The sequence below is a fragment of the Arvicola amphibius genome, chromosome 3, assembly GCF_903992535.2.
Source record: "Arvicola amphibius chromosome 3, mArvAmp1.2, whole genome shotgun sequence".
Classification (NCBI taxonomy): domain Eukaryota; kingdom Metazoa; phylum Chordata; class Mammalia; order Rodentia; family Cricetidae; genus Arvicola; species Arvicola amphibius.
The window spans coordinates 35,420,371-35,446,322 of NC_052049.1; the positions used below are offsets into that span (position 1 = coordinate 35,420,371).

At 42.8% G+C, this 25,952-nt stretch overlaps 1 protein-coding gene across 1 annotated transcript; it reads right to left on the minus strand.

Moving 5' to 3' along the window:
• Positions 1–15,882: 15,882 nt before the first annotated feature.
• On the minus strand, positions 15,883–25,028 carry Esm1 (endothelial cell specific molecule 1). The gene is made up of 3 exons (XM_038322745.1): positions 24,004–25,028; positions 20,505–20,657; positions 15,883–17,373 (listed from the first exon to the last, which is right to left on the minus strand). Exons 1-3 carry the CDS (start codon positions 24,302–24,304, stop codon positions 17,273–17,275), a joined length of 555 nt encoding a protein of 184 aa, XP_038178673.1. The 5' UTR covers positions 24,305–25,028; the 3' UTR covers positions 15,883–17,272.
• Between the last annotated feature and the right edge of the window lie 924 nt (positions 25,029–25,952).

A 25,952-nucleotide genomic window follows, 5' to 3' on the forward strand; every position in this document is an offset into this window, starting at 1 on the left:
GGACTGAACCTCTGAACTGTAAGTAAGCCACTCCAGTCAAATGTTTTTCTTTATAACAGTGGCCATGATCATGGTGTCTCTTCACAGCAATAGAAATCCTAACTAAGACAAGGGGCTTCAGCCCTCCTTTCACATATGCCGAAGTCTACCCTCTCCTTCCATTTCAAGTGAGTCCGGTTCTTGTTTTCTGTTTGGCACAAATGCTTTGGTCCTGATTTTCCTTACAGAACCGAACCTCTAGTTCCAGCTCAGTGCTCAGTGTGCCTATGACTGTAGTCTTGCTCATCACAGTTTCTCAGCATGCCATGGCTTCAGCCTTGCTCACTATAATCACCTGTCTCCCATTTTATGAAGACTGCTCACAAAGATACTTTTTTTTGTCCTTTTTTTATTTTTCTAAATTTTGTCAAGGTATGTGTTTGCAACAAAAGGCATTACTTAAAATTGATCATACTGAACTGTTTTGGCAGAAGTCTATTATGACTTCAATATTCAACAATGAACATGTTTGCAATTTTTCCTAAAAAATAAAAAAAAGCACAACACATTAAGTCTTAGGTCTACTGAAAACATGAAATGGGAACTCATTTTAAATTGCAAAGGGTAACTTTGTATTTCAATTTTTGAGTTTTTCTCCTATTAAATTTTTCTTCTATAAAAAAAATCTTTGGAGACTTTTTAAAAATATTGGTGACTATGTGGTTTGACAGCAGCAATTTTGGTTCTTGACTATTATGTTATAAATACTTTCCATTTTTTAAAAAAACAAACAAAAAATCTGGCCTGACAATATGATGTTTAAGAACTAAATACCAAGCTGAATATTTTAAGTATAAAGTTAATGACAGGTTTAGGGGCCCACAAAAATATTTATCAAAGATCTTCCATTTAAACAGTAGGATAGGAAGAGGAAATTCAATATATCTATCTAGGGAACATTTGGTTGAAATTCTTCCTATTTTCTCATTCTTTTGCTGAAACTCCATCAGGTGAAAATTAACAGTTCCCAAAAGCAATTTTTATCTTAATAGTTGATGTCAACCAAACTTCAAAATTCTTTCTCAATTTTACTTACTTCACATTTTTTTTAAGAAATTCTGGTAGAACGTGCTTTTAATCCTAGCACACCTGACGCGGAGGCAGGTGGAACCTCTGCGAGTGCTGGTCATGTGTCTCATTCCCTTTCTTTACAATTGTTTGCAACCGTCTGGGGGATCCGCTTCTCTGTGTTTTGCCTTTGTCCTCAGGCTGGAACAAGATGGCTTCTCGGCCTCTCAGACATCCCCGTGTCTGATGGATAAATACAGCTTGTCTTTCTAACCCTTCATTGGGTTCCTTGCCACCATACTTCTGGTAAATAGCCCTTATGATTCATTTGGTAGACTTGGGTGATCAAGTTTTCAGATCAACTTAGGCAAACAGGACTGAGTGACCTTGAGTCATAGATAACATTCATCGTGACTGCAGTTGGTACCATCGTCCTTGGGCATCCATATTCAGGCAAAGTTATATACTCGAAAATGATAAGGGGGGAAGAACTGCTAGGTAGGCAACAAAGAATGTGCATAAAACTATCAATTTTTTCAACCAAAAAACAAAGGGAAATAAAACTATTCAACATCAGGCATTGATTTTTCTCATCCGTCTACAACCCAGATTTGTATTGTACCCAAGTGACAAAGCCATACTTCCCAACATCTCTGTCTACATGGTCCATGGGTACTTACTGTGTCTTAGACTTATACACTTTCTGTGTATAGTCTCACTTCATAAAAAAACACCTTCTGGCATCCAGATTTAAAGTCCAAATCCATCCTCAGTTTTTATCCATCTCTTGGCCCTTGTACAACTGCTCACCAAGTTCTTGTTGACTATACCACACAAGCACCTTTAAAACTGTTTCTTATTTTTTTTTATAAAAAATAAAAGTCACAATGATAGTCTTCGGAACTAGTCATCTTGTTTCTTTCTATTTTTCATCCCTTATATAGAGCATTATCACCACCATGCCATCCTTAGCATCTCTTGTTTGCTACAGAAGAAAGGCATCAATCAGCCTTCATGTAACAACACCAAAGACTTTCTTGAGCAGTCCATGAGTTTCGTGTTAAATCTTTCTATTTTCTGGATTCATTAGTCATGTAAAATTACTTAAAGACCCTCCTAGGCCCTGATCGTACAAATCCCTGTGCTTTTGTTCTTGCTCCCATTGCCTCTTCCTTGGGACACACTATTCCTGATCAGACCTCTTCAAATCTCAGTTAATCTTTTTTGACTCTCTTCCTTGAGTCCCTGGTAGACTTGTACCCACCACCATTCAGACCTGTTCCCTTTATTTTTCCCTCTCTGCATCATTGTCTGTCTTTGGAATTGTGAGTTTACTTTTATGCCATCTTTGTCTGGTTCACAAAGGTGTTAGTAAATATAATGAATCGATCAATCAGTTGGCAGACAGCTTGTGAGAAAGAGTAGGGCTGATCAGTCAAAACAAGGATCATTAATTAATTTGCTCATTCATAACTACACACTTATGTCTCTTCTAACTTGTGTGAAACAGACCAAATTCATCAGAGGCACACACAATGACCTCCCTGTCTTTAAGCGTGCATTCTTCTTATTATGAGAACGAAGAAGTAACAATTCAAGGTAATCCTGAAACCAGCTCCACCATCTTAAAATCCTCTTTACAAAGAACGTTTCCATTTTTGCCACTTGGATACTTTGGATATTCCGTCTAGGGTTTCTTCAGCCTTGATGGAATTGTGGTGTCTTTTCTCTGGTTCCTGACTACTATCTACCCAAAGCCCAAGAGTATAATGGTGAGCTATGGCAATAGTTAGGAGAGGTATGACCCTGAAAACCATATTTTGATTGTGCATAAATAGCAAACAGCATGGATTTCTCAACCTCCCCCACAATCTAAGGTACGACCTTTAAATACAAAAAGCTATTTCTGTTTGACCACTTTTTCTCTTCAGATTGATTAAAAAACAAAAACAAAACAAGGACCTGTGCTCTCATGATTACTTATGGAATTTCCTTTTAGTTTATTTTTCCCCTCAAATTCAAGATGCTCTATTTCACTTCTGCCTTAATATTTTTTTTCCCAGAAATAGTTTTATCTCTTTTACAGTTATTCCAAACTTAAGTAAGATGCCAGCTCCCTGGAGATCTGGAGCTTGGGTTGGCAAAGGACGCTTTCTGGAGGCTTAATGACCATAGCAAAAGAACAGCACAACCATAGTGTTCCCATAAAATAAAGTCCCATAAAATACCATGGTGGTTACCCCAGCTGATCGATACTACAGCACCCCCTGTAGGCGGAGGAGTAAGCTGCAGAAAGAAGGAACTCATTCCTGGCAAAGGATCAGGAAAGGGCAGCACTTGCAGCTTCACTGGGAAGTGTGTTCTCTGCAAAGAATCCCGAACCCCAACTCCAGGTTGGGTAATTGTCACAACCTTCATTCCCTGAGATATAAACTACTACAGTTATTCAAGTTTGGATCTTGAATAACCCACAAAAAAAAAAAGCCCATCTTTGGTTTTGTCCCAAACCAAAGATTTGGTTCCCAGATTGTTGTGAAATCTTTCAGAGGTTGGGCTTAGTAGAAGGAAGTCGGGTTACTAGAACTATGCCCATGAAGGGGACACTAAGACCTCAGCTTCTTCTCTCTTGAGAAACACAGGCTTCCTTCATTGTGTACTCCTGGCATGGCATATAAGACCATCACAGACCTAAAACAAGGACCAAGAGACTAGGGATTGAACTCATTGAGAAAACATACACAACAGACAAACAAAACACACCTTGAAGTTGATTATCTTTAAGTTGCTCTTCCGCTCTTTGATTATCTCAGATATTTCACTTCAGTACTGGAAAGCTGCCTAAGACACCTACTTTGAAATGGAAATTGGCATGCAGGTGATTTACTACTAGGCAGCTTTGGAATGAAAGGAGAAGAAAGATGGAGACGCTGACCTATGACTCTCTTCCCACAATGCCCCAGTGGAAGCTGCTAGAAGTTCTAAAGCAAGGAGAACCATCCAGAGCTTTCCAAACTGGGACAAGGGAACCAGGTCTTCAGACTTTTGCATTTTCATGCAAGCAGACCTGCAGAAAGACTGTCTTCAGTGACATGGTCCCAGCAGGCACACCCGAGGGCATCTCTTGGCCAGCAGTCTATCCAGCAAAAGTGTGAGCCCTCTTCACCGAATGTGGGAACTTTCAGGGCAGCACTGTGTGACTGCGTCTATAATTTTCAGCTTCTGATGGCTCTCCAGCATGAATTGTCAATGTTTCCCACAGCAGTGTGCTCCGTGTCTCCCATGACTGTGGCTGAGATGTGTCAACACCCTGTCGAGCACAGAACAGCTTCAGTGAAACTTGCTCAATGCCGAGCAAACACCAGGGCCCACAACAGAGGCAGCCCTCGGCAAAGCCACAAGAGAGTGTGAAGGAACTTGACTTGCAAACTCAAGATAAATAAATCAGATTGTAAGTCTTGGAAGCCAAAGAGAAATGAAAACCAAATCCCCAGTCCATTGGGCAGGAAGGAGTCTAGAGGAAAGGAGATTTCTCAGTTTTCTGGTCAGAAAGTAAGGAGAGCCTGTGCTGGATACTTTTCTTATTGTTGTGATATAAGAAGAACAAAAGTAACTTCGAGAAAAAGGAGTCTATTTCAGCCAGCAGGTTAAAGGTACAGTTCATCACCGTGAGAAAATCATGACCTCAGGACCTGGAGGCAGCTGGTCACATGGCATCCACAGTCCGTAACCAAGGGATGAATACTGGCGCTTAGCCCGCTTTCTCCTCTTTATTGAGTCTGGGGTCCCAAGCCATGGAAGGGTGCTGCCCACGTTTTGGGCAGGTCTTCCCCGCTTCATTAACGTCATCTCCAAAACCTCTCCGAGACATTCCCAAAGGTGTGATACGGAATCTAGTCAAGTTGGCACTAAAAGTGAATCCCGGGGCCCAAGTGTAACTAGAGTATTGGGTGGATAGGAAGGGTTCCGCTCTTTTGCTGAGTTTGGAGTAGTGGAGGGTTATACTGGGTCCAAAACCGGTGCCAGCTCCAAGAAGATTAAACAGAAACTCAGGCAAGGGAAGCCGGGAAGGCATGAATGCTAGGCGTGGACAGAGCGCCTGACTGAAGGGAAATCAAACCCCTTCCTAGCCGCTGAGAGGCAAACGCTCCGAGTTCAGACCCCACACCGAGGACTATCTCAGAGCCCTGTCCCTGGCCACCTGCCCTTGTCCAGCACCTACTTCTTCTCCAGGTTGCAGGCGTAGCCCTTGTGTTCACCCTCCTGCTTCTGCAGCTGCTCTTCTGGCACCTTGTGCTCGTCCATGAGTTCTTTCTGCAGCGGGAACCCTTCCAGGGCAGCTATCCCCCTGCCTACTAGGGGCCACAAGGCTTATGAATGGCTACCTCTGAGATCCCTGAGTGAAAACCTTCTAAGTCTCAACCCTTCCACCCATGTATTTCTGTTCACCCCGCACACACATGCAAAATCACATATAATCATATACATATTATACCTATTACACACACACACACACACACACACACTTATACACACATCCATGCCATACATACATGGTCAACATATACTCATACATACATATGCTCCATGTACACACACACAATCACATATAATCATACACATATTATACCCCCCCACACACACACACGCACGCATGCACGAGCGCACGCACGCACGCACTGTCTGCCCCAACAGGCCTGGCCTGCACATACCCTCGTCTCAGAGCGTGGATCTCTAGGTGATGACACTGGACAGCAATGGGAGCCTGAGAACCAGGTGAGGAGAGCGTGAAGGTAAGAAGCGGGTGAGAGCGTCTGGCGGAAGCAGTATTTTGTGTATCATGAACTGAGCAGGTCACACAGGACAATGTATCACCCAGGCGTAAGCCCGCTGCCTGGGAAAACGTGTGGTCACCTTTCAGTCATAGAAACCTCACGTGTAGCCGGGCGGTGGTGGCGCACGCCTTTAATCCCAGCACTCGGGAGGCAGAGGCAGGCGGATCTCTGAGTTCGAGGCCAGCCTGGTCTACAAGAGCTAGTTCCAGGACAGGCTCTAGAAACTACAGGAAACCCTGTCTCGAAAAACCAAAAAAAAAAAAAAAAAGAAAAGAAACCTCACGTGCAGAAGTGCAAACTCTAAGTGATAGCACCGCGAGACATGTAGGTTAGTTGAGACATGAAAAGGTGTCTGAGTTCAGCAGGGTGGGCACAAAGCTTGTATTACTCCGGCGCGCTCCAAATAAGGGATCCCTTTCCTGAAGAAAACACGCTGGAGCGATGACCCCACTTATCCTCTGTCATAGGAAATCTGCCGCCTGCCAATGTCCCCCAAGATTCCCAGGGTGGAAGGAAACGAAGCGAGTGTGCATGCCACAGTCACAGTCAGCTTTGGTGTCTCTCTCGGATGGCATCGCCCATCCCGGACTTTAAGGACCCATAAAGGCCCAAAGGTTGAGGCTCTACTTGGCACAAAGGTGAGCAGACGAGACTGTTCTAACCTGCCCATCAAGGCTCCTATCAGCAAGGTATCATTCTGTGTATCTGTTTCCTTGTCTCTGATTCTCTGTTCCCCATTCCCGTCTCCTTACTGAATACTGGGGGACACGAAATCACTCCCTGGTGTTGCAGAGGTACTCTCTGCCCTGGAAGAGATGGAATTTCACATTTTGCGAAATGAGGGTCAAACATAGTGCCTCTCAAGAGCTTCCTTGGATCTTACAAGATGGTTTGAGTTAATGTTTACATTGAGTGAGGAAATCTCAAAGAAGTAGTCTGGTTTCATCTACTCCTCTTGCCCGAATAGGAGAGAGTAAGTTCTAGAACCTTCTTTATTCACCTTTCATTACTTTTAACCAATCACAGACCAAACTTGTAAACTTCAGAAGACAACCATGAAAAGGAAATTTTCCCATGTACATTTTACCTTCGGGTTTAAGTCACCTGGAAACTAAAATATTGAGTCCCCATTGCCACCAGATCATACTGTACACCAAACGCTTGGCCCAGAAACAAGAGAGAAACAGATATGGTTTTTGTTTGTCCAGAGCATACAGCCTTACTAGAATCCCAGCGTCTAAGCAACAGGTAAGTAATTGTGGCTCTCCTTAGATGCCTGCAGAGAGGCTACACAAGGCTCAGAAAATGTATCAGAGAGAAAGGACATCAACCAAAGAGGAGAGTAGATGTCTTCAAAGGAACAGCTGAACTAAAATCTGAAGAACAAGAGTAACTTTGGCAGATGATAAGAGTTGAGGGGATCACAACCTGCCATAAACCAGTGGGCCGGTGAGAGACGTGGGCAGACATAATGGTGACTGTAGAGAGAAGTGGGCAAGCTTAGTGGGAGATAACTGAGAACTCCGACTCAAAAAAGAACTGAAACTGTAACCATGCTAGCGTTTCAGTTACGGTGTCAGCAAGAACAATATAAGATCAAAGGGCATTTCTCTTGCCTTCTGTATTACTTACATGCCATTGTGTTTTATAGGAAGCCATGAATTTACCCCTTGACCTCAGCATCCTCCCTGGACTCAGGCCTCCGACTGCCAATCACATTCATGATATAATCTTTATAGTTCTGGTGAATAAAATATAATTTAAGACCTACAAGATGAAACGATAGGATATTAGGCTGACCCTTAAAAACCAGTTAGCTATCTCGCTCAGTCACAGAAAGAGGAAGCTAGGAGACGGTCTAAGATGCCCAGTTCATATGGCTAGTTAGTCGTGCAGAGCGGAGTCATGTCTCTTGGTACCTAAATATTGTCGTTCTATCAGTGTTGGGTGTTCACATTCCTAGAACTTGTCCATGTGACCATGCCGATGGCCGGGGTGTCTCTGCACATTTGTGCACTCTGATACTTTCACATGGGAGACGTTCCTGCTGGCCACTGCCGTAACATCCAAATTCATCGGTGCTGCATGCGCGTGTGTTCCCTCGGAGCAGGGACAGCAGATCTGGGCAGGCTTGGGTCATTAGGACTAAAAGCACCGAGGCTCCCCAATCCCAGCACAGCCCAGGACTTTTCTTCTGCAGCAGTGAAGAGTTCTGTGGTTATTAGATGTCTCCCTGAACTCACCTGGTCCTAGGGGGTAGAAGATCCTAACCAGGTGTTGTAGCATCTGGATTCAGCCAAGCTGAGGCCAGCTGGATTCAACTGTTGTGTGAGTCAATCCGGACACCCCTCTCCTTTGAGTAGCATTGCATCTCAAGGAAATCCATCCTAAATTGAGAATATTGTTATTGAATGGATTTACTATACCTCACTTGCCTAGCAACACCATAGCCTAGCAACACAGTGCACCATAAAGTGCCAGTCACTTCTCTCTATGACCAGAAAGAACAGCTCACTCCCACATCACAGGAGATTATCATTGTTGCTAGACTAAAAAAAAAAAGATTGAAAATTGACACTCAAAAGGCAGTTTCTACTGAACGGATGCTACTTTTGTAGCGTCATAAACTGAAATTTTATAGGTCAAACCAGTCGAATGCACAGAAAAGGCTGTGGCACTGGGCTTCTTTTTCAAAAGATAAATTTGTTCCAGTGTACAAGCAGAGGTTTATCTCTCAAAATATACTCACACACTCAGAAGCTACTCATTCATGAAACAGCCAATGGACTCCTGCTGGAAGTCTTAGTGAAGCCAGAGAGAAGAAGCCTCTCAAAGTCATAGGCAGAAACACAGAACAGCATCGGGAGGGAAAGTCTGTGAACACTGAATCTGTCTGCGTTTATCTTCCACATGCTGATATACTTCACTCCAGAAGGGAAGTGGGAAGGCCACAGACTTCATTAACAAGATATAAGGGATAAACTTGAATTCTCTGACCTTTGGTCCAGGTGGAGCGGATCCACCTTTATACCCAAATACTAATTAACCACGCCTAAGTGAGCATCTCTTGTTTGTAGTCACATCTGTTGTCAACAACTTTGAAAGAGCAAAAACCATGCTCTAATTCTCTGACCTCCAGTCAAGGTAGAACAGGCTCACAATACCCATCTGAAAAAAATGGGTATAAAGACAGAACCTGCCTTCAGAAGCTATGAGAATGAACAAATGAATAATATAAAGCACTTAGAGCATGTGCATATCAAAACCACAATAATCTTAACTATACTCTGAGTAGTATGTAATTAGTAACATGGAATTATTATTTATGTAATATGTAATTCATAGTACTATTTATTGCTATTACTTTAATTTTGTGGTGTTGAGGATTAAAAACCCAAGACCTTATATATTCTAGGCAAACAAACTGAGTTATATTCCAAACCCTATTATCATTGCAATTATTTGTTAAGCAGAACTCCATGGATAGACAGGAGGGAACCAGATATAAAGGAAGTAACAGAGTCTCTGGGCTGCAGAAAGGGAGAGGAGTGGCAACCTCCTTAGTTCCCAGCGAGTCAGCTGCATCTTCCCAACTTTCTGTATCTTTATAATAATCCATTCATCCATCTGTAACCTCTGTGTTTTTAGGTGGGTCTCTGTTCTTTGCAACCAATAAATTCAAACAAAAGCATCATGTGCACAAAACACGATGAAGCCGAAACCAGAAGAGCATCTTGTTTCTGTAACGTATAGACATTCATGACTTGAAAGTATTCCCTAGAAATCTATCTTCTGCAGGAATAATTGAAAGGCTGATGTGTCTCTGACGGCAGGTGCCAACGTCACCCCTGACACGTGACTCCCTTGCTAGGCTAAACAAGAAGTCTGGTCCAGCAGTGTGCTGGAGGACAGCAGAGAATCTCCGTCCCCACTTCCTAAGGGCAGGTATGGCATTTCCTTTCCTGGGCTATGGCTTCCAGGATTCCTTTGCAAATGGGAAGCGGGTTGGAGGCTCTCCTCTCTGTTCTATTCATAGAAAACCTTGGCCTGACTCCAGGCCTGGCTTGCATTGTTTGTGTGGAATGAGGATGTGCTCCGCTTTTTCAGAATAACAAGCCCATGTTTTCGAGTCATCAAGGGAAAAAACTTTTCCCACAGCATAATGAGTTCCCATCTTCGCGCTGAAGGTGTGTCATTCCAAAGCCACAAATAAAACCTTCCGCAAGAAGAGTCCCATAGCTGCAGCATTCCAGAGTCGTGGCCAACAAACAGCATGGTCTGGGAAGATTTGCTTGATACCCTGACCCTGGTTCTTCCCCGGGAAATGGGGTTATGCCTCACGTTTTTCTCTCCTCACTTAGGCTCACAGAGCACCACCGAGGGAGGCAGCTGTGCTTGTAGTCAGGGAAAAACACGCACATGGATGGAGGAAAACTTCAAGACTCACTTTTCCCTGTTTTCACCACCAAGTAGGAAAACGTCATGGAGGCAAGCCTAAAAGTTCACACTTGTCCTGAATTTGGGGTTTCAGAGTTACTGCTACTGAGGGACACACCCTAGGCCCCCTATTTCCTTCACTAAAATCTTTCCTAGGGAAGGCATTATAACCATCCTAATTTAACCTTCCTCCACACCCTTTTTTTTTTAAGTTGGCAAACAGGACTGAGAGTAATTCCCACTTTTCTGTATCTGTATAATACCTTCCTATCCATCCATCTGTAACCACTGTGTGTGTAGGTGGGTCTCTGTTCTTTGCAACCAATAAATCCAAACAAAAGCATCACATCCACAAAACACAATGCAGCCGAAACTGGACACATCCTAAACCGAAGTTTACCTACAGGGAACAATATTTGTCACAGTTAAGCTGGTCACTAAGATGGTTCACTTGAAGCTACCTACCTTCTCAGGGAGTAAAAGGCTGGGGACCCTGAGTAGTTGTGGAACCCTGACTGGCAGCACCCAGTGAGGGTGGGCGCCACCTGCCTCTCACCTTCCCCGTAACCCTAATTTTCTAAACCAGCTTCTTCAACAGGTGGGCTTTTCCATTTTATGAGCTATCCCACACCCTACCAATAAATTACATTTTTGTTAAAGTTAGTAGAAGTCAGTGTTTTCCTTCTTTTTTTCTTTTCTTTCTTCCTTCCCTCCTTCCTTCCTGCCTTCTTTTCTTTCCTCCCCTCGTCTTTCTTTTTATTTGCAACCAAAGAACTGTAAAAAAGAGACTAGACATGACACTGGGTTCTCTCGACTTCCGTTTGGTTTGTCGCACCTCCTCAGTGTCTCTGTAGGGACGGGGACCGACGCTGATTACACCAACACGTTGTGACTGTTGCACGCACAGTGAACGCTCCTCCGCTGAGGTCGCCTGACTCACGGATAAAGGATTAAATAGTTTCAGACTCACCAGACTCTCATTTTAGAATTGCCACTGCCGCTGTGTTTATATAAAGCGACTGGAAAAAGGGCTCGTTTTCAAAACCCTCCTATTAGCCACGAAAAAAAAGAAATCAGAAAGTGGCTTTTGGTGTCTACTTGTCTCTGCCCTCAGATCCACTCGGTAGCTCTGGGTGTATTAAACAACTAGAAAGTAACCCAAGGTGAGGGAGTTCCTATGGTATTTTCAAACCAAGAACTTCACTGTTGCCAAGAGCGGCAGGAGTTCCTGAACCGGCCGGCCGGCATTCCTCGGTTTCCTCTAAGAGCTGGGACTTTTCTACTCGAAATGCATTATATAAGGAAGAATCCTCTGAATAAGCTAAGGGGAAGCTACAAAGGAAGCCCGCCAAGTCCTGAAATAAAAGGCAGGAATAGAAAACTAAAAATAACCCGCAGGGACTGTGCCACATCTGCAGGGCTCCCTCGCATTCCCCTGAAGCATTGTACCTTTTCTTGGTTTTGTTTTCAGAGTCATATGCTAATAATTGTTTGGCACTCTAAATAAAACACTATTATTTGTCTTTAAAAATAGTCACTTGTTTGTAGGATTGTGAGAATTTCTAATGATGCTAACTGAATCTCAACTCAGAGCTATTAACCTGTAATGGATGGCTTTAATTACGGCCAGAAGTCAGTTTCTATTCATTGAAAAGGAATATGTAATATTAACCTTTAATGGATGGCTTTAATTTTATCCCGAAGTCAGTTTCTAGTCACTGAAAAAGGAATATGTAAGATACATTAAATGTTTCAGTCTTGCAATAATGAATAAATTAAACCTAAAAGAAATAATGGGATTGACTTTGATAATAGCGCAAACACCCATCAAGTATTGGGAAGTTCGATAAAGGGCAGGCACAGTGGAGGGAGTCCACGGGCTCTATAGAGTATATAAGAGAGGTTATTGCAGCACTGATATAAGCCATTGCCCACACTACACATAAAGGACATGGAGGAGAAGGAAGGTTGAGCAGCTAACCTGAGGTTACTAGTTTCTAAGTAACGTGGTGGATTCACCCTGACTCTCTCTGATGCAGAACTTCCAGGCTCTGGTCCTCCTGCACAACACTGCAGTGGTAATTGTCTTTTTAAAATGTGCTAACTTAACTATGCAGTTAGCTCAGCGCCCCAGGCTGGATGCTCAGGGCTCCTTCATCAGTCACACTAAGGAAGGTTTACAGCTGGGTTTCTAGCTAGATTCCACACATTGCCAGGTGCCACTGCCCTTTCTGATAGAGCTTCTCTTCCACATTCCAGTTCAATGGTCAGATTATTCTAACAGTGGCCTTTCTCTTAAGAGACCTCATTCGGGTAGATTTTAAGAAAATGGGTGTCTCGCTCTGAAAACCGCCCGTGTAGAGGTCATCCACAATGAGTGTTTGATGAGCACTTCCAAGTTGTTAATTCCTGTTTTCTCTAGACACAACAAAAACAGGAAATATTTACCAACTCCCCAGGTGTCAGGAAATGGTTTGTAAAACCCTGGTAGCCTGAGCCACCTGCTTGAAGCAGATAGCATAGGTGTAGAAGTGGATTGTCATTTTAAAAGTTCATTTTGCTCCAAAGACCTTTAGTTGTGCTTTCTGTGGATTCCCAAGCTTGCTTTTGGTGAGACAGTATCTGCTCCAGCAGAGAGCTACACTCACTTGGACTGAAGTTCTGTTTTCACAGTTGAGTGTCCAGGTGATAAAAATACATCTCAGAACTCTTGAAGGATCATATTCTTAATACTCAAAAAGAGAGATTACCTTACTCTTTTTTTCCAGTTAAAAACAAGAACCTACCTCTAGAATTCTTTTAGAAAATACATAAAGATGCAAAGAATAAAATAAGCATCACTGATCCCTTGACTAATCCATGCATATATCTTTGCACAAAAATTAGGTATGGCATGGTGACTTGAACTTTGACAATGAATATACAACAGCAGCACTCTTTGGCTTCTTAGTTTTTTGCTTATTTGCTTGCTTGCTTGCTTGCTTGAGATAGTGTTACTATGTAGCAATACGAACCTCAGACTCAAGACAACCCTCCTGCCTAAGCCTTCCAGGTGCCGTGATTTCAGTTGTCCACCACCTCCCGGGTCCACAGCAGAGCTCTTCCCCAAACTCCACTGAGTGGTCTCACTGAAATGACCAGGCTCTGATCTCCTGCCTTCCGGAGCTCACTGGGAAGTCGGCGCCTATCTCTGTCATTACGCCTCATCACTAATCCTGCCCGGAAGACGTCAGCTCTCTGTTACTGAGAAGGTAAGACAGAAAAAAACAAACAGGAGTCACTAAAACTTCTGTCCTGTGGTAGGTTGTTGCCTTCTGACCTTCTGGAAAAAGCACACATCTGTCATGTGGTTTTCACACTATTCAGATTGGCCTCCATCCCCTCCCCTCCCCTCCATAAACACCGGAGACATTTCTGCTCAGCTCCGTCTCTGAGTGACATGTAACGTGACTTCTTCAATGTCTTTCTTTCCATCCATAAGAACACATTATCTTATACCTTCCTGAGTCTCCACATCATCCACCTCAACTGATGTTCTCCAACCTGTCCTTACAAAACCCCAAGTATTTCGGTTCGCATTGCATTTGCGGATCCTCTTCCTCTACCTAAATAACCATGTAAACGGAAGAATAAAAGGGTAGAAACAGAAGATCCTTTCCAAATTGCCTTTTACAAGAAATGACAGTTGAGTCAGGCTACCAGCAGAGATGTCCTAAAATTATTGCTTGCTTAGTGATGCTCTCAGTGTGTGTGTATGTGTGTGTGTGTGTGTGTGTGTGTGTGTGTGTGTGTGTGTGGTTTCATCTGTGCTGTCACAGATACCCTCATGCCCGATTCACCGATGTTTCTTAGGCTTCTAGTTTTTGCACACCAATAGGCAAAGTGGAAAGCTCTCAGGAGGCCTGGCGCTAACAGATGAAAGCTCCTGCCCTGGGAGGAACAGAAGGTAGGATGATCCTCAGATCCATCCACCTACCCATGCAGCCACCCTTCCACCCAACTCCAGGCTTCCATTTGTCCATCTGCCTGTCGATATTTTTCCACACCTATCATTTATCCCTCTGAACTGGGGGCTTAGACTTCAAGTCAAAAAGAAACCTGAGCCACTTTGTCCCCCTTAGCAGTTATAATGAAACTTTGCTGACAAGGATGACAGACAGTGAAGCTTTTCAGTGGTTTTTACTTAAACTTAGTAAGAATATAAATACCCCCTTTTTTGTTTGTTTGTTTGTTTTTTATTTTTTCGTTGCTGTTGTTTTGTTTGTTTGTTTGTTTGTTTGTTTTGAGTCAGGGTTCTCTGTGTAGCTTTGGAGTCTGTCCTGACATTATTTCTGCACAACAGGCTGGCCTCGAACTCACGAGATCTGCCTGCCTCTGCCTTCCAAGTGCTGTATTAAAGGCGTGCACCACCTTTGCCCAGCTAAATACTCTTTTTAAATGTAACATTCTATCTAATTCACACCTAGTTTCTACTACTTAAAAAACTCAAATAAACTGGATTTTAAAAATATACGGGTGTTATTTCCCTACTATTGTATCAATTCACTTCAAATGCTCTGCAACTTGTCCATAAGCTGACTCAGATGTGTCATTTTGGGGGGTGTGGTACTCTTCCATGCGGAGGTTTCTCTCTGGGTACTAAAAGATCTGTTTTTGTCCTCATCTTAAAAGGTACATCTCCTTTCAAAACTGCTAGGAAATCAATGAGAATAAAATGCTAGCATTGATTATGAATAAGAACACAAGTAGATGAATGAACTGAGAGAAGCAGAAATGGGTTGATATTAGCAGATCTGTAACCTTCAAGTGGTTAGGAGTCAAGGGAGACAATTATTTGGGATTTCCCCACAGAACCTGAACTGGGAATAATGGTTGTTTTACAGAAATTTTTCTACTTTCAAAGAAGGAACAGAAAACAAATAAGATAGGTGCTGTGTTTGGTATCTGAGTGACAGTGAAGGAGCCACCACATAGCAATCTAGATTCTACTGTCCCAAGCCTTAACTTCACACTTAACAGAACATACCAAATTGTGGGCTTTGTTGTTTTTCAATAGAAAGAGACACAGAGACAAAGACAGAAGCAGAGAGAAGTTGAAAAAGAAGGAGAAGGAAGAAGAGGAGGAGGGGGAGAGAAGGAGGAAAGAAGAAGGAAAATGGGAAGGAGGAGGGGAGGAGAAGGGGAAGGAGAAGGAGGAGAAGAAGAAGAGGAGGAGGAGAGGAGGAGGAGGAGGAGGAGGAGGAGGAGGAGGAGGAGGAGGAGGAGGAGAAGAAGAAGAAGAAGAAGAAGAAGAAGAAGAAGAAGAAGAAGAAGAAGAAGAAGAAGAAGAAGAAGAAGAAGAAGAAGAAGAAGAAGAAACAAAAATTCAGTAAAATGGACACATACATAGGGACCCACATTTCAGGAGGGTCATAGTCTGAGTACAGGGAAGACATGAAGCAAAGATAGAAATGTTCTCTCCCCCTACCCCACACACACACCATTGTTGGTAGGAGAAACACATCTGTCCTTTAGTGTGAATTAACTCTTGAATTGGTTGAGTAAAATTTGAAAGGAAACCAGTCAATTGGAACAACTGTGGCATTTTTATTAAACAATAATAAATTGTTCTTCAACAAACCAAAAAAACCCTAACAGCTGATTCTGTTTACATTCAAAGATCTTCTCTACATTCACAACTCTGTTGGCAAACTTCAAGAATAAAATATAAGTAAATAATGAAATAAGTCTTAAATAAGTTCTTCACTCTAAATAAAATACTTCTACAAATATTTCCCCGCATTGCATAGTACAACAGTCCTTTTTGTGCTAAGGTCCTCCCATGTGTAATTCCAGTTCCAGTCATCTACCAAGTTTAAAAGAATACAAAAAAATGAATAAACAATATCTTAAAGTCAACATGTTTCTGGTGAAAAGTAACTCTCCTTTCCCAAATTATCTAAAAATTCATTTTCTGATTTAAATCTAAATTTCACCGAAAAAAATAGTTTTTCATTTTTCAACATTTTATAAGCCTACAGTAACTGCATGTTTATTAATATTAACGTAATTATCAGTAACAAGTTTTCCATATATGGATGTTTGAGAACCATATATGTTATACACGGTTTTTCCTAATTTAGACAAACAAAGTTAGTGTAATTTCCTTACTATATAGGGGAAATATGGGTGTTGGAGAAATATTTAAACTAACAGATTTGCTTAGAAAAATACATAAATATTCACCTTCACCCTGTTCTATCCCCCCCAGGAGGCAAACTACTTCCTAGATCTCTTAAGGCCCACAGTGACTAACCCTGTAGTGCAAATACACATTCATCCTTTGCCCGCCCCACCCTCACTCTCTTCAGGTGCAGGTCGCCGTAATGATAGTATTTCCGTTCAAGGCAGTTGCTCAGGCTCCCAGGAGCTTCCAGTATCTCACTTCCTTTAAGGCTTTTCTGGTTTTGTTTCCCCAAATTAAGACTAAATGAAAATTTTTGAGCTACCGTAGGGAAGAGCCAAATTGCCATAACCCCCTACGTTCACTACCATCCTCATTCTCTCTCGCGTCTAACTCCCTTCAACGTGTATCTCAACAAGAATGTGCACCCAAGCCAAAGGGCCCACGGATTCTCCAGCTTTTACTTATTAACTTTTAGACCACCTCAATTGCATGTTTAGTTCCTTGGTGGTACCACACACACACATACACACACACACATAACACACACAGATACACACACACACATTTAAAAGATCTATATACACTTAAATATTTAGCAATATCTAAAAGTATTCAGTCATATGTGTTTTATGGGTTGTATATTGCCTATATTGTTTTCTGGATCCTCTCTGAAACACACTTGATCTCCATAAATTACATGTCCATAGCCCATGCTCTAGACAGCTCTTAAAATGGTGGATGAACGTTGGTCACTGAAATGGAGCCTTCTCTTAGCAAATCTCAGGCAGGATCAGCGCGGCTTTAACCATTTCATTACCGAGGGCCGAGCAGCGTTCCCTTCTGCAATCTCCTCTCTCACAGCATTGCCGTCTCCAGACGCCACGTCACGCTCTGCAATCAGAAGGCACACCAATCGTGTCCAAGTGTCCGTAAGTCAAAGATCAAGGATGGGGGTTCTTTTATTTTTCTTTTTGTCTTTTAATGGAATTTAAAATAAATCTTTGATTCAAAGTTCTCTGCTAACTCTACTGAATGGCCCGGAACTGCTCTTTCAGCGAAGACGACACCTTCTGTAACATTCTCTCTATATACCACCATCATCTCCTGGTGTGTATGCGTAGCTGTCCTCTCCCCAACATCATCTCACCCTAGTCCTGGGATCCCAGCTTAATAAAAGCAGGACTTTCTTTCATTTGTTGCTTCTTCCCCTTGCTCACCTGTATCCCTAGCGTGGACAGCAATTCTTAGAACACAATAAATACTTAACACACATCCCAGTGAGTGATCAATTGCTGCAAGAATCAATCTCTTTAAAAGATTTTTATAGTCACTGGCATTAAGAAAAATGAATTAACTTTTTTGGTATAGCCTGAAGGCAGCTATCCTTCCTGCTCTTCATACAAGAAAGGGTTATAAGATTTAGAATCTGCTTCTAAGAGGACGAGACACGCTTGTGTCCACAGTGTACATCCTGAAATAGAATGGTGCGAGATTAGGTGACTTGGCAGATAAATGGTCATTGAGCGTTCTCATGCCTCACCCAGCTCACTTAAAAAAAAATAGAACTCATGAATTTCAGTTCTTGGACACTGGCTGCAAAAAAAAAAGAATAAAAATTTTCAACGGAGACAAGTAGGATCAGGAAGACCACCTGCCAAGACGACTACTGCCAAACCAGCAAGTAGCAAGTGGAAGAAGACGTCGTGCAATGGGAGAACCCCAAGATGGGGGACCCGAGAGTCAATCCATCCGTTCTCACAGGGCGGGCTCAGACGGGTTTGTACTGCGCTGTGAAGCCTACGGTAGAACTGAGTAGCCATGTTCTGCCCTGTGGACTCTAGCACAAAGATAGGCAAATCCCATTTAGACAAGGCACAGCCAAACAGGGCAGCTGGTCTATATTTTTCAGACATTCTTTACCCGCTCTTGAACTTGAGGTTGACTAAGATCCCTTGAGTAAAAGTCTTTTAAATATCATGGATACCCAAAGAAAGGAAACCAACTGTTTTTTTTTTTACATTTCTAAGCAAACTCTCAATACCCAGTTTTAATTGGAAATACTTTGTGTGTGTGTAGCGTAACATATAATGACCAACCTGTAATAGAATACCTTTAGAAGACTTCCGTCCAGTAGCCCAGAAGTCAGCATCTGACTGAATTTTTAAAAAGAAAAGATAAAAAGAAGCTAAAAATGCTTGAGGTGGCTAGGTAAATGGAGAAAATAGATCTCAAATCTGTTCTGTGAACAGCTCCTTCGAAGCATTTCCAGATCTGAGAGACAGCTTGGTGGTGCCCATGGATAGTTCCCTGGTCCTGGGGGAACGTGAGGAAGAGGGGCACCAGGGAGTCCTGGGCTAATTGCAAGATTTCCGGCACTCGATGAAAGCTGTGCTTCCGCAATACTAGATACGCTGGTGATCCTAACAGATTTGTCTTCCAAGGTTACATGAAAATCACAAAAACAGATACTCAAGTCTTAAACTGCAGCTTTCTGTTTTGTCAAAGACTACAAAGACAAGTCACATGATGTAAACTGTTGTGTCAGTCTGCAGATTAATTGTTCGTGAAGAGATTCATTTAATAAGATTTAGCATATAAGACCAGAGTTATACTTAAAACTACCAATTGACTTAAAAGCACAATCTCGGAAGATGGTAACAGAAGAACTGAGGACATTTGCTGAATTTCACACTTTAATTAATTTCAAGGGCAGAGGACCAGAAACATAACCCAAATAAAGTCTATTGGAGTGGCTATTTTCTGTCTGGAGGAGGTATAGTTTATTGATATTAGCTGTTGTGGCTAGATTTTGTGGTTTTAAGAGTGAAGTTTTTTCTTTTCTCCAAATGACCTCTTATAACTCTCTAAAGCCACAATCTTGCTTTCACAATCTTATTGTTAGCTATGGACAGAGGCTTATGTGAGTACTTTGTCTGCAGAAACAAGCGATCCCTCCAGAGCTGGAGTTACAGGTGGTAATGAACTGCATGATGTGGGTGCTGGAGATGGAACTCAGGACCTCTGAAAAAGCGATGCAGTCTGTTCACCACTGAGCGACCTCTCCTCTTCCAAGAGTGAGTGCAGGGGTTTCTAATTACTTAATTTTTAAACATTTCATACATATACATATATGAGTGTAATTACATATATATCCACATGTATTGATATAATTTGATTGTCAAATGATTAAATTAAGCTAATCAACATGTCCATCGCCTCACATACTCACGGTTTTTCATATTTTAAATCTATTAACGATTTTGGAACGTGTAACAGAAACTCTAATGACAGATGCTATTTTACATATTGACTTCTTTTGGTACGGTCATGTTAAACAAGCTGCATTTGCCTTGATAGAGTTCTGTGTGCTTGGCCATTTATCAACAAGACAAACAAATGCGTACACAGAGCAATCTTACAGCAGGGCACAGCTCACAGGGGCACAGCCCGGATCCGTCAGCAGCATGGAAGCATCGCTCCAGTTTTGTTGTGCCCTGGATCTCACCATAGGGATTAATTCTTACCAGCTCCAAAATCCATGAAAACTCAAGTATTCCATTTTATTGCTTCCATTGGATGAAGGATGAGGGGAGGAGAGGTAGGGAGAGGAGGAGAAGTGGTCTGTACTTTTTATCGTGGCTCTTAAACCTGATCCAACAAATCCCTCACTGCTCTCTTTCCATGCAGAGCTGGGAGAGAAATAGTTTTGTCTAGTGAGTATATAAAAAACAAAGATCGCCGAAGAGTTCCAAGAACTTTACAAATCTTAGTTGGTTGCTTTTTATGACAGATTTGTTTTTGTTAATTCATTAAGATGTAGTAAACTCTATGAGAAACCATAGTATCCTCAGAATTATCAGTGAGATATATCTTGAAAACAGCAACAGCAACCAAACTCAGTGACCGCCCATCCTCTCCTCACCACCCCCAATGAAAACAAAACAAAACAAAAAAAACAAGTTCTTTCAGATAAACACCGTATTCTTCTACTCCTTGGTTTTTACAGAGAGGTCACCGCTTACCTGTGTGAGAGGCGGCGGTCCTGCTGGGCGGCTTGGCTGCTGCATACTGGAAGAAGGGAAATTCCAGGCACCTTCCGGTCGCCCTGTCACATATGCCCGAATGGCAATTGCAAGTCTCTTTGCATTCCATCCCGAAAGTGCCATAGGGACAGTCTGAGGACAGAGAGGGGGTTAAAAGACTACTGCTTGTTAACATAGGCTTCCCCTCCCAGCCCTAAGTGACAGCCTTAGGATTTGAATCAATCTCCTGACTTTAACTGATAAATGAAGATCACTTCTCCAAAGCTCCAGGGTTTGAAAGTTAAAGTCATAAAGGTGAAACCACATAGTAAGGCCAGATAACACCTGCTTCAGGCTTAAGCTCCTGATGTGAAACTTAAGCTAGCTACATCTAACCAATCTCCTTATACTAGACTTTTAACAATACTTCCCTCTCTTTCTTTCTTTACTTATTTTATTTGTTCAGAGTGTGTGTGTGTCTGTGTGTGTGTGTGTGCAGGCATGTATGCATGCATGTGTGTGTGCAACTGCATGTGTGTTCGTGAGTTCACGTGCTTGTGTGCACCTCTGTGTATGTGCATGTGTGCGTGTGTGTGTGTGTGTGTGCAGACATGTGTGTACGTATGTGTGCGTATTTGTGCAGCACATGTGTGGTAGTCAGAGCATAGCTTGTTGAGCTGGTTCTGTCCTTCCACTGTGGGTCATGGGGCTCCCCCTGGGGTGTTCAGTATTGACAGCAGGTGCCTTTACCCGCTGAGGCTTCTTGGCAGCCCCACCCTTGGACAAGTCTCTTTGTTTTCTTCATAGATAACACAGATTCCCACAGGTTATTTTGGTCACAGCTCAGTGAAGATAGGAGATAGAAGACACGTAAGTATTAACTCCTCGAAGAGTTTGGTAGGTGTGAGGGTATCTTTAAACTACAGCAGTTGACTGTTTATCATTTTAAAGGGCTAAGAGGCTTGTCAGTTCACCTGACCACAAAATAACCAGCTCCCTACTCCCACACTTACAAAGCTCCTTTTCTCTCAGGACAGCGCTAGGGCTTCACTAACTCCCTCAGCTGTTAAAAGGATTCATAAATCAAGCTCCCTGAAAAGATAAGATGCTACGTGAACAAGAAACCTTGGGATTTACACACCTGGGGGCTTGCACACATACCAAAACCCAGAAGCTTTCAGAGATTTAGTGTTTAATACTTAGACTAAGAAATGCTACAGTGAAGTAAAGAATTCTGTCACTTATTAAAAGAGCAGGGTTTGTAGCATAACAGTACCTCACAAGGTTAACTCAGGAGCATCTGTATAGGACACTGGTTCTCAACCTGTGGATCGTGACCCCCTTTGGCAAACCTCTAGCTCCAAAAAGTATTTACATTGCGATTCATAACAATAGCAAAATTATAGTTACGAAGTAACAACAAAGATAATTTTAAGGCTGGGGTCAGCACAGCATTAGGAACTGTGTTAAAGGGTCGCAGCATCAGGAAGGTTGGGAACCCCTGGCAGAAGATGCATTCTTTCAGCATGGAGGTATCCTTGCCAGTGTACAATCACACATGCATGGAGACAAGCTGTGAAGAACAGAGTGTCTAGCCCTCAGCAGTGCCTTGGATGGTCAAGATGGATGTGTATGAAGCAGGTCTTTCACTGTCGCTCAAAGGAGAGAAGGCTCTGCTGCTATACACTCTCCTTACCCTGGGAAGAAAAGTCCTTAAGACAGATCTGAAAAACCATTCTGGCAGAAAAGCACAGGGTCAGGATGTGACTGTCTTCAGCAATGCTGAAAATGAAAACCTTAGCCTACTTTCCAGCTCCAGGTCCAGGGCAACCCCCGATGGGCTGGTCAGATGGTAAACATTCTATAAATAAGTGTTGGCTGCTCAATAGCTAGCCAGCCACATGGGGCCAAACATCTAAATGCTAAACAAACAAACAAAATCTGGAATTCACCTTCAGTAATAGAGAAGAATCCACACGCTCTACTATTTCCAGGAGTGAAAAAACAGCTCGAAACTGAACTCTTCAGCAATGCAGAAGATGCCAGAAAGAGCAATTCAAAATAGACTGCTAACATCATAATTCACTAACCCCCGCCTCACGGAGGTCACTGTCCATTCAGAACCTCATTTACAGAGGTGTTTTTATGCCAAAGGAAAAGCAGTTCCCCTACATGTGCTTGTTGTATCACAGGCAAGACTGGGCTAACCACGTCCTCCCTGATTTCCTTATGTGAGGTGCTGTTTTCTTGGCAGATAAGCCCTGTAATTTCCAGAAAACTCAGAGCCTATTCAGTTGAAATAAATGTGTGTAAGTGTGTTCTCCAAAGAATATATTTCCTCAGCAGCCCGCCTCTTGTCGGTCTTAATCAAAAATAATATAAGCCAAAGAATAAAAAATTCCAAATTTTTCTAGAGTTTCTTTCTGGAAGGTTTTGCAGACTAAAAGATGATGACTTTATAAACTATTTTCTACAATGAAAATTGAGAGATTGCCTCAATTCTGTATGATTTTCATTCAGGAAAAGATGTGATTTATTGAACATATAGAATATGAGTTACTTAGAAATTTCTCAGAACATATTTTTCTGATTTGGGCAGCTTCTTTGTATTATACAACTGGATAAAATTCTACAATACATTGCTTTTAATCACAATAATACATAAAGATGAGATCATATGACATCTATGTACAGGAGACTTTTTAGTAACCACTTCTTTTACTTTTATACATTCAAAAATATTAATTTAGTAACTAAGTTTGGATATAAATTCTACAGATGCATCAATGTATCATTTAGCTATGATTTCTGTCTTAATCATAATTTCATTTTTTAATCTATAAAATAGCCACTTTATTTTTTTTAACAGGCTTCTAGACTTCTATTATTTCTGCCTGTCTTACAACATCTGCAATTTTCTGGCCAAGTGAAAATTTTTTCAAATAAAATTAGGTTTATTTTATACTTCAGGGGACCCTCTTGCAAGAGCATGAGTTATTTCTTGGACTGACTTAAGCCCACCTACACCATAAAGCACGTTAGTGTTCACCAGAAATAGTTAAGCTTGAGAGAGGCACTCCTCCCTGCGAACTCTTTCAAGATCAAAGGCTGGTTAAATCTGGGGCTGGAAACCACTCCACGAGGTTATCTCAGGAGGACCTCTGTAATCACTGGCTCGCAGAGAAAAGGACACCTACACCATTTGGAACAGAGTACCTGTCAAGTTTCTAAAGCCTTCCAGAAAAGGAAACCACACAGGCTACCCCTGCATCTAAATGCAGAGTGGAATGCTGCAACCCTTGCTGTGACTCCTGCACGCTGCATGCCCAGCCTTCCTGCAGATAACAATTCCCTCTCTTCCAAGCACACCTCCGGCATGGCATCCATCCGCACTTCTTCCCTGGTAGTTCAGGAGGAAAGAGGAGGAACTTACCTCCCAAGCTGACCAAATGACCCTGAGGGAGCCCTGCACAGTGGGAAGCAAGGAGCTGTTCTTTACCTTTGCAAATACCAAACTCGTCGCCGAAATCATCCTCCTCGCTGTAAAAGTGACATTTCAGCCCCGGACCACACTTGACGCCATCCATGCCTGAGACTGTACGGTAGCAGGTTTCTCCGGGCCCCGCGGCGCACACCTGACAGCAGCCACAGTCATCCAGCACTGTCCTCTTGCAACGCAGGCTACTTCTGCACTCACTGTTGTCGCACTGATCTGGGCAATCCACCGCGTACTTGACGCTCCAGGCCATAGCTAGGTGCACAGGTACCAGGAGCGTGGTCAGCAGCAAGAGGCTCTTCATGTCTCCCAGCTGGCTCGGGCTCAGCTCCCTGCCGTCGCGGTCTTTGCTGGCCAGAAGCAGCCGTCCAAAGTAGTAGCTGAGCTTCTGCCTACACGTTTATGAGTTTTATACACTGCGTTGCCCGCATGCTTCCCCGTCATCAATTTCCTCAACCCAGCGGCAGTGCTGAGCTCCTGCCAGCCTCTCTTGTTTTAGTTTATGAAATCCAGGATGAAGGCTGGGATTAACATGCCGCTGCCATCCAGGAATTGAAAAGCCCAAGCTGATGTCATCTGTTATGTTTAGATGGTTGTTTTGCATGAAGGCTGAAAAACTCCGCTCACATCCGTCTCAAGGACTCAAGGACATCTGCGAAGAGGGAATAAGGAAGGTTGGATAGCCCCCTTCTGCACAGGAATTGTTCTGATACCAACGTAACACTCGGGATATAGCTTTATTCCACTGTCCCGTAGTCCTGGGGAGACTGACGCAGGCATGAATCAAGCCAGAAGAAGCATCTATCAAATAATAATAAGCATTTGGCATTTCTCCTCAATATATAATTGTGAGATCATTTGGAAGAAGAAATGGTTATATTGTATTTTTTCAAGACTTAGAAGAAAGAAAATATTTGGATAGAGGCCTTTTAAAGGCTTCTTCCTTCCTTCCATGCTCCTCCTCGATTGTTATTTCTAAAGCAATTTAGGCTCTTCGTGGACAAGTCTATCCTGGCTGTCGCTGTGTTTAGCTAGATATGCCACGAGCTAAGCATTTTTTTTAATCAATGAGAGAGGGGGGTGAGAGAGACAGACAGACAGAGAGAGAGAGAGAGAGAGAGAGAGAGAGAGAGACAGAGACAGACGAGAGAGAGAGAGAGAGAGAGAGAGAGAGAGAGAGAGAGAGCGCTTGAGAGGTAAGGTTGTCCCTGAATTGTTTCTGAATTACTCAGTTCTGGAAGAACTTATCAGTTGGGCTGCTCCTGACCCAAACTCCCTGGGGAAAAGGCTCATCCATCACCGAGTCTGTTTGTCCGTGATTGCATCCATTTGGTCCTTCTTCTCACCTCCTGGTATCTATCAGAGAGTTTGCTTAAAAACCTCCAAACAAGGCAGTGAGCCCAAAGAAACAAGTGAGCCAGCAGGGAAACAGGAACACAGCTCCAGAAAGGCTAGTCATGGGGAAGGGAAAACATTACCCACCAGGAAGCAGGGTCTTCATGTGGTGGAGGGATACAGAGTGTAGCCACACCAAGGAAAACAATAGCCCTCTTAAAGTATTGGCAGAGCCTTTCTGTAGCCAGGTTTGTGAGCAGAGGATGCAGATGTCAGAAAAGACAGGGAAAGCCTCACACAACTGCATGTTCAGTTTTACGATTCCCACCCTGTTTGTCAACCTAGAAATAAAGCCTCTGCTACTCGATTAAAGAAATGACCCAGGGAAGTGGGTAACTCCTGTCTGTCACAAAGCGACTTTGGGGCATCCACAGAACCCCCTCTTCCTCTGCTGAGAGCTGGTAGTTTTAGAGCACGTGACCCCTGAAAGTTGTGTGCCCTCTAAAAGATAAGATGTTGAAGCCGCTGATTGTGACATCATGATTAGACTGTGCCAGGGTTCCTTTGGGGGAATGGAGGCGGCAGAAACAAAAAGTCAAGGGAATGGGGAAGTGAGA

Bases quoted from the DNA above. Each gene is read 5' to 3' on its own strand.
- Esm1 (XM_038322745.1), bottom strand. From the start codon at position 24,304: ATGAAGAGCCTCTTGCTGCTGACCACGCTCCTGGTACCTGTGCACCTA. The intron at 20,658-24,003 runs GTAAAGAACAGC...CTCTGTCCTCAG, and splicing joins CGAGTTTGGTATTTGCAAAG to ACTGTCCCTATGGCACTTTC. The intron at 17,374-20,504 runs GTAAGCGGTGAC...TTCTGATTGCAG, and splicing joins GACCGCCGCCTCTCACACAG to AGCGTGACGTGGCGTCTGGA.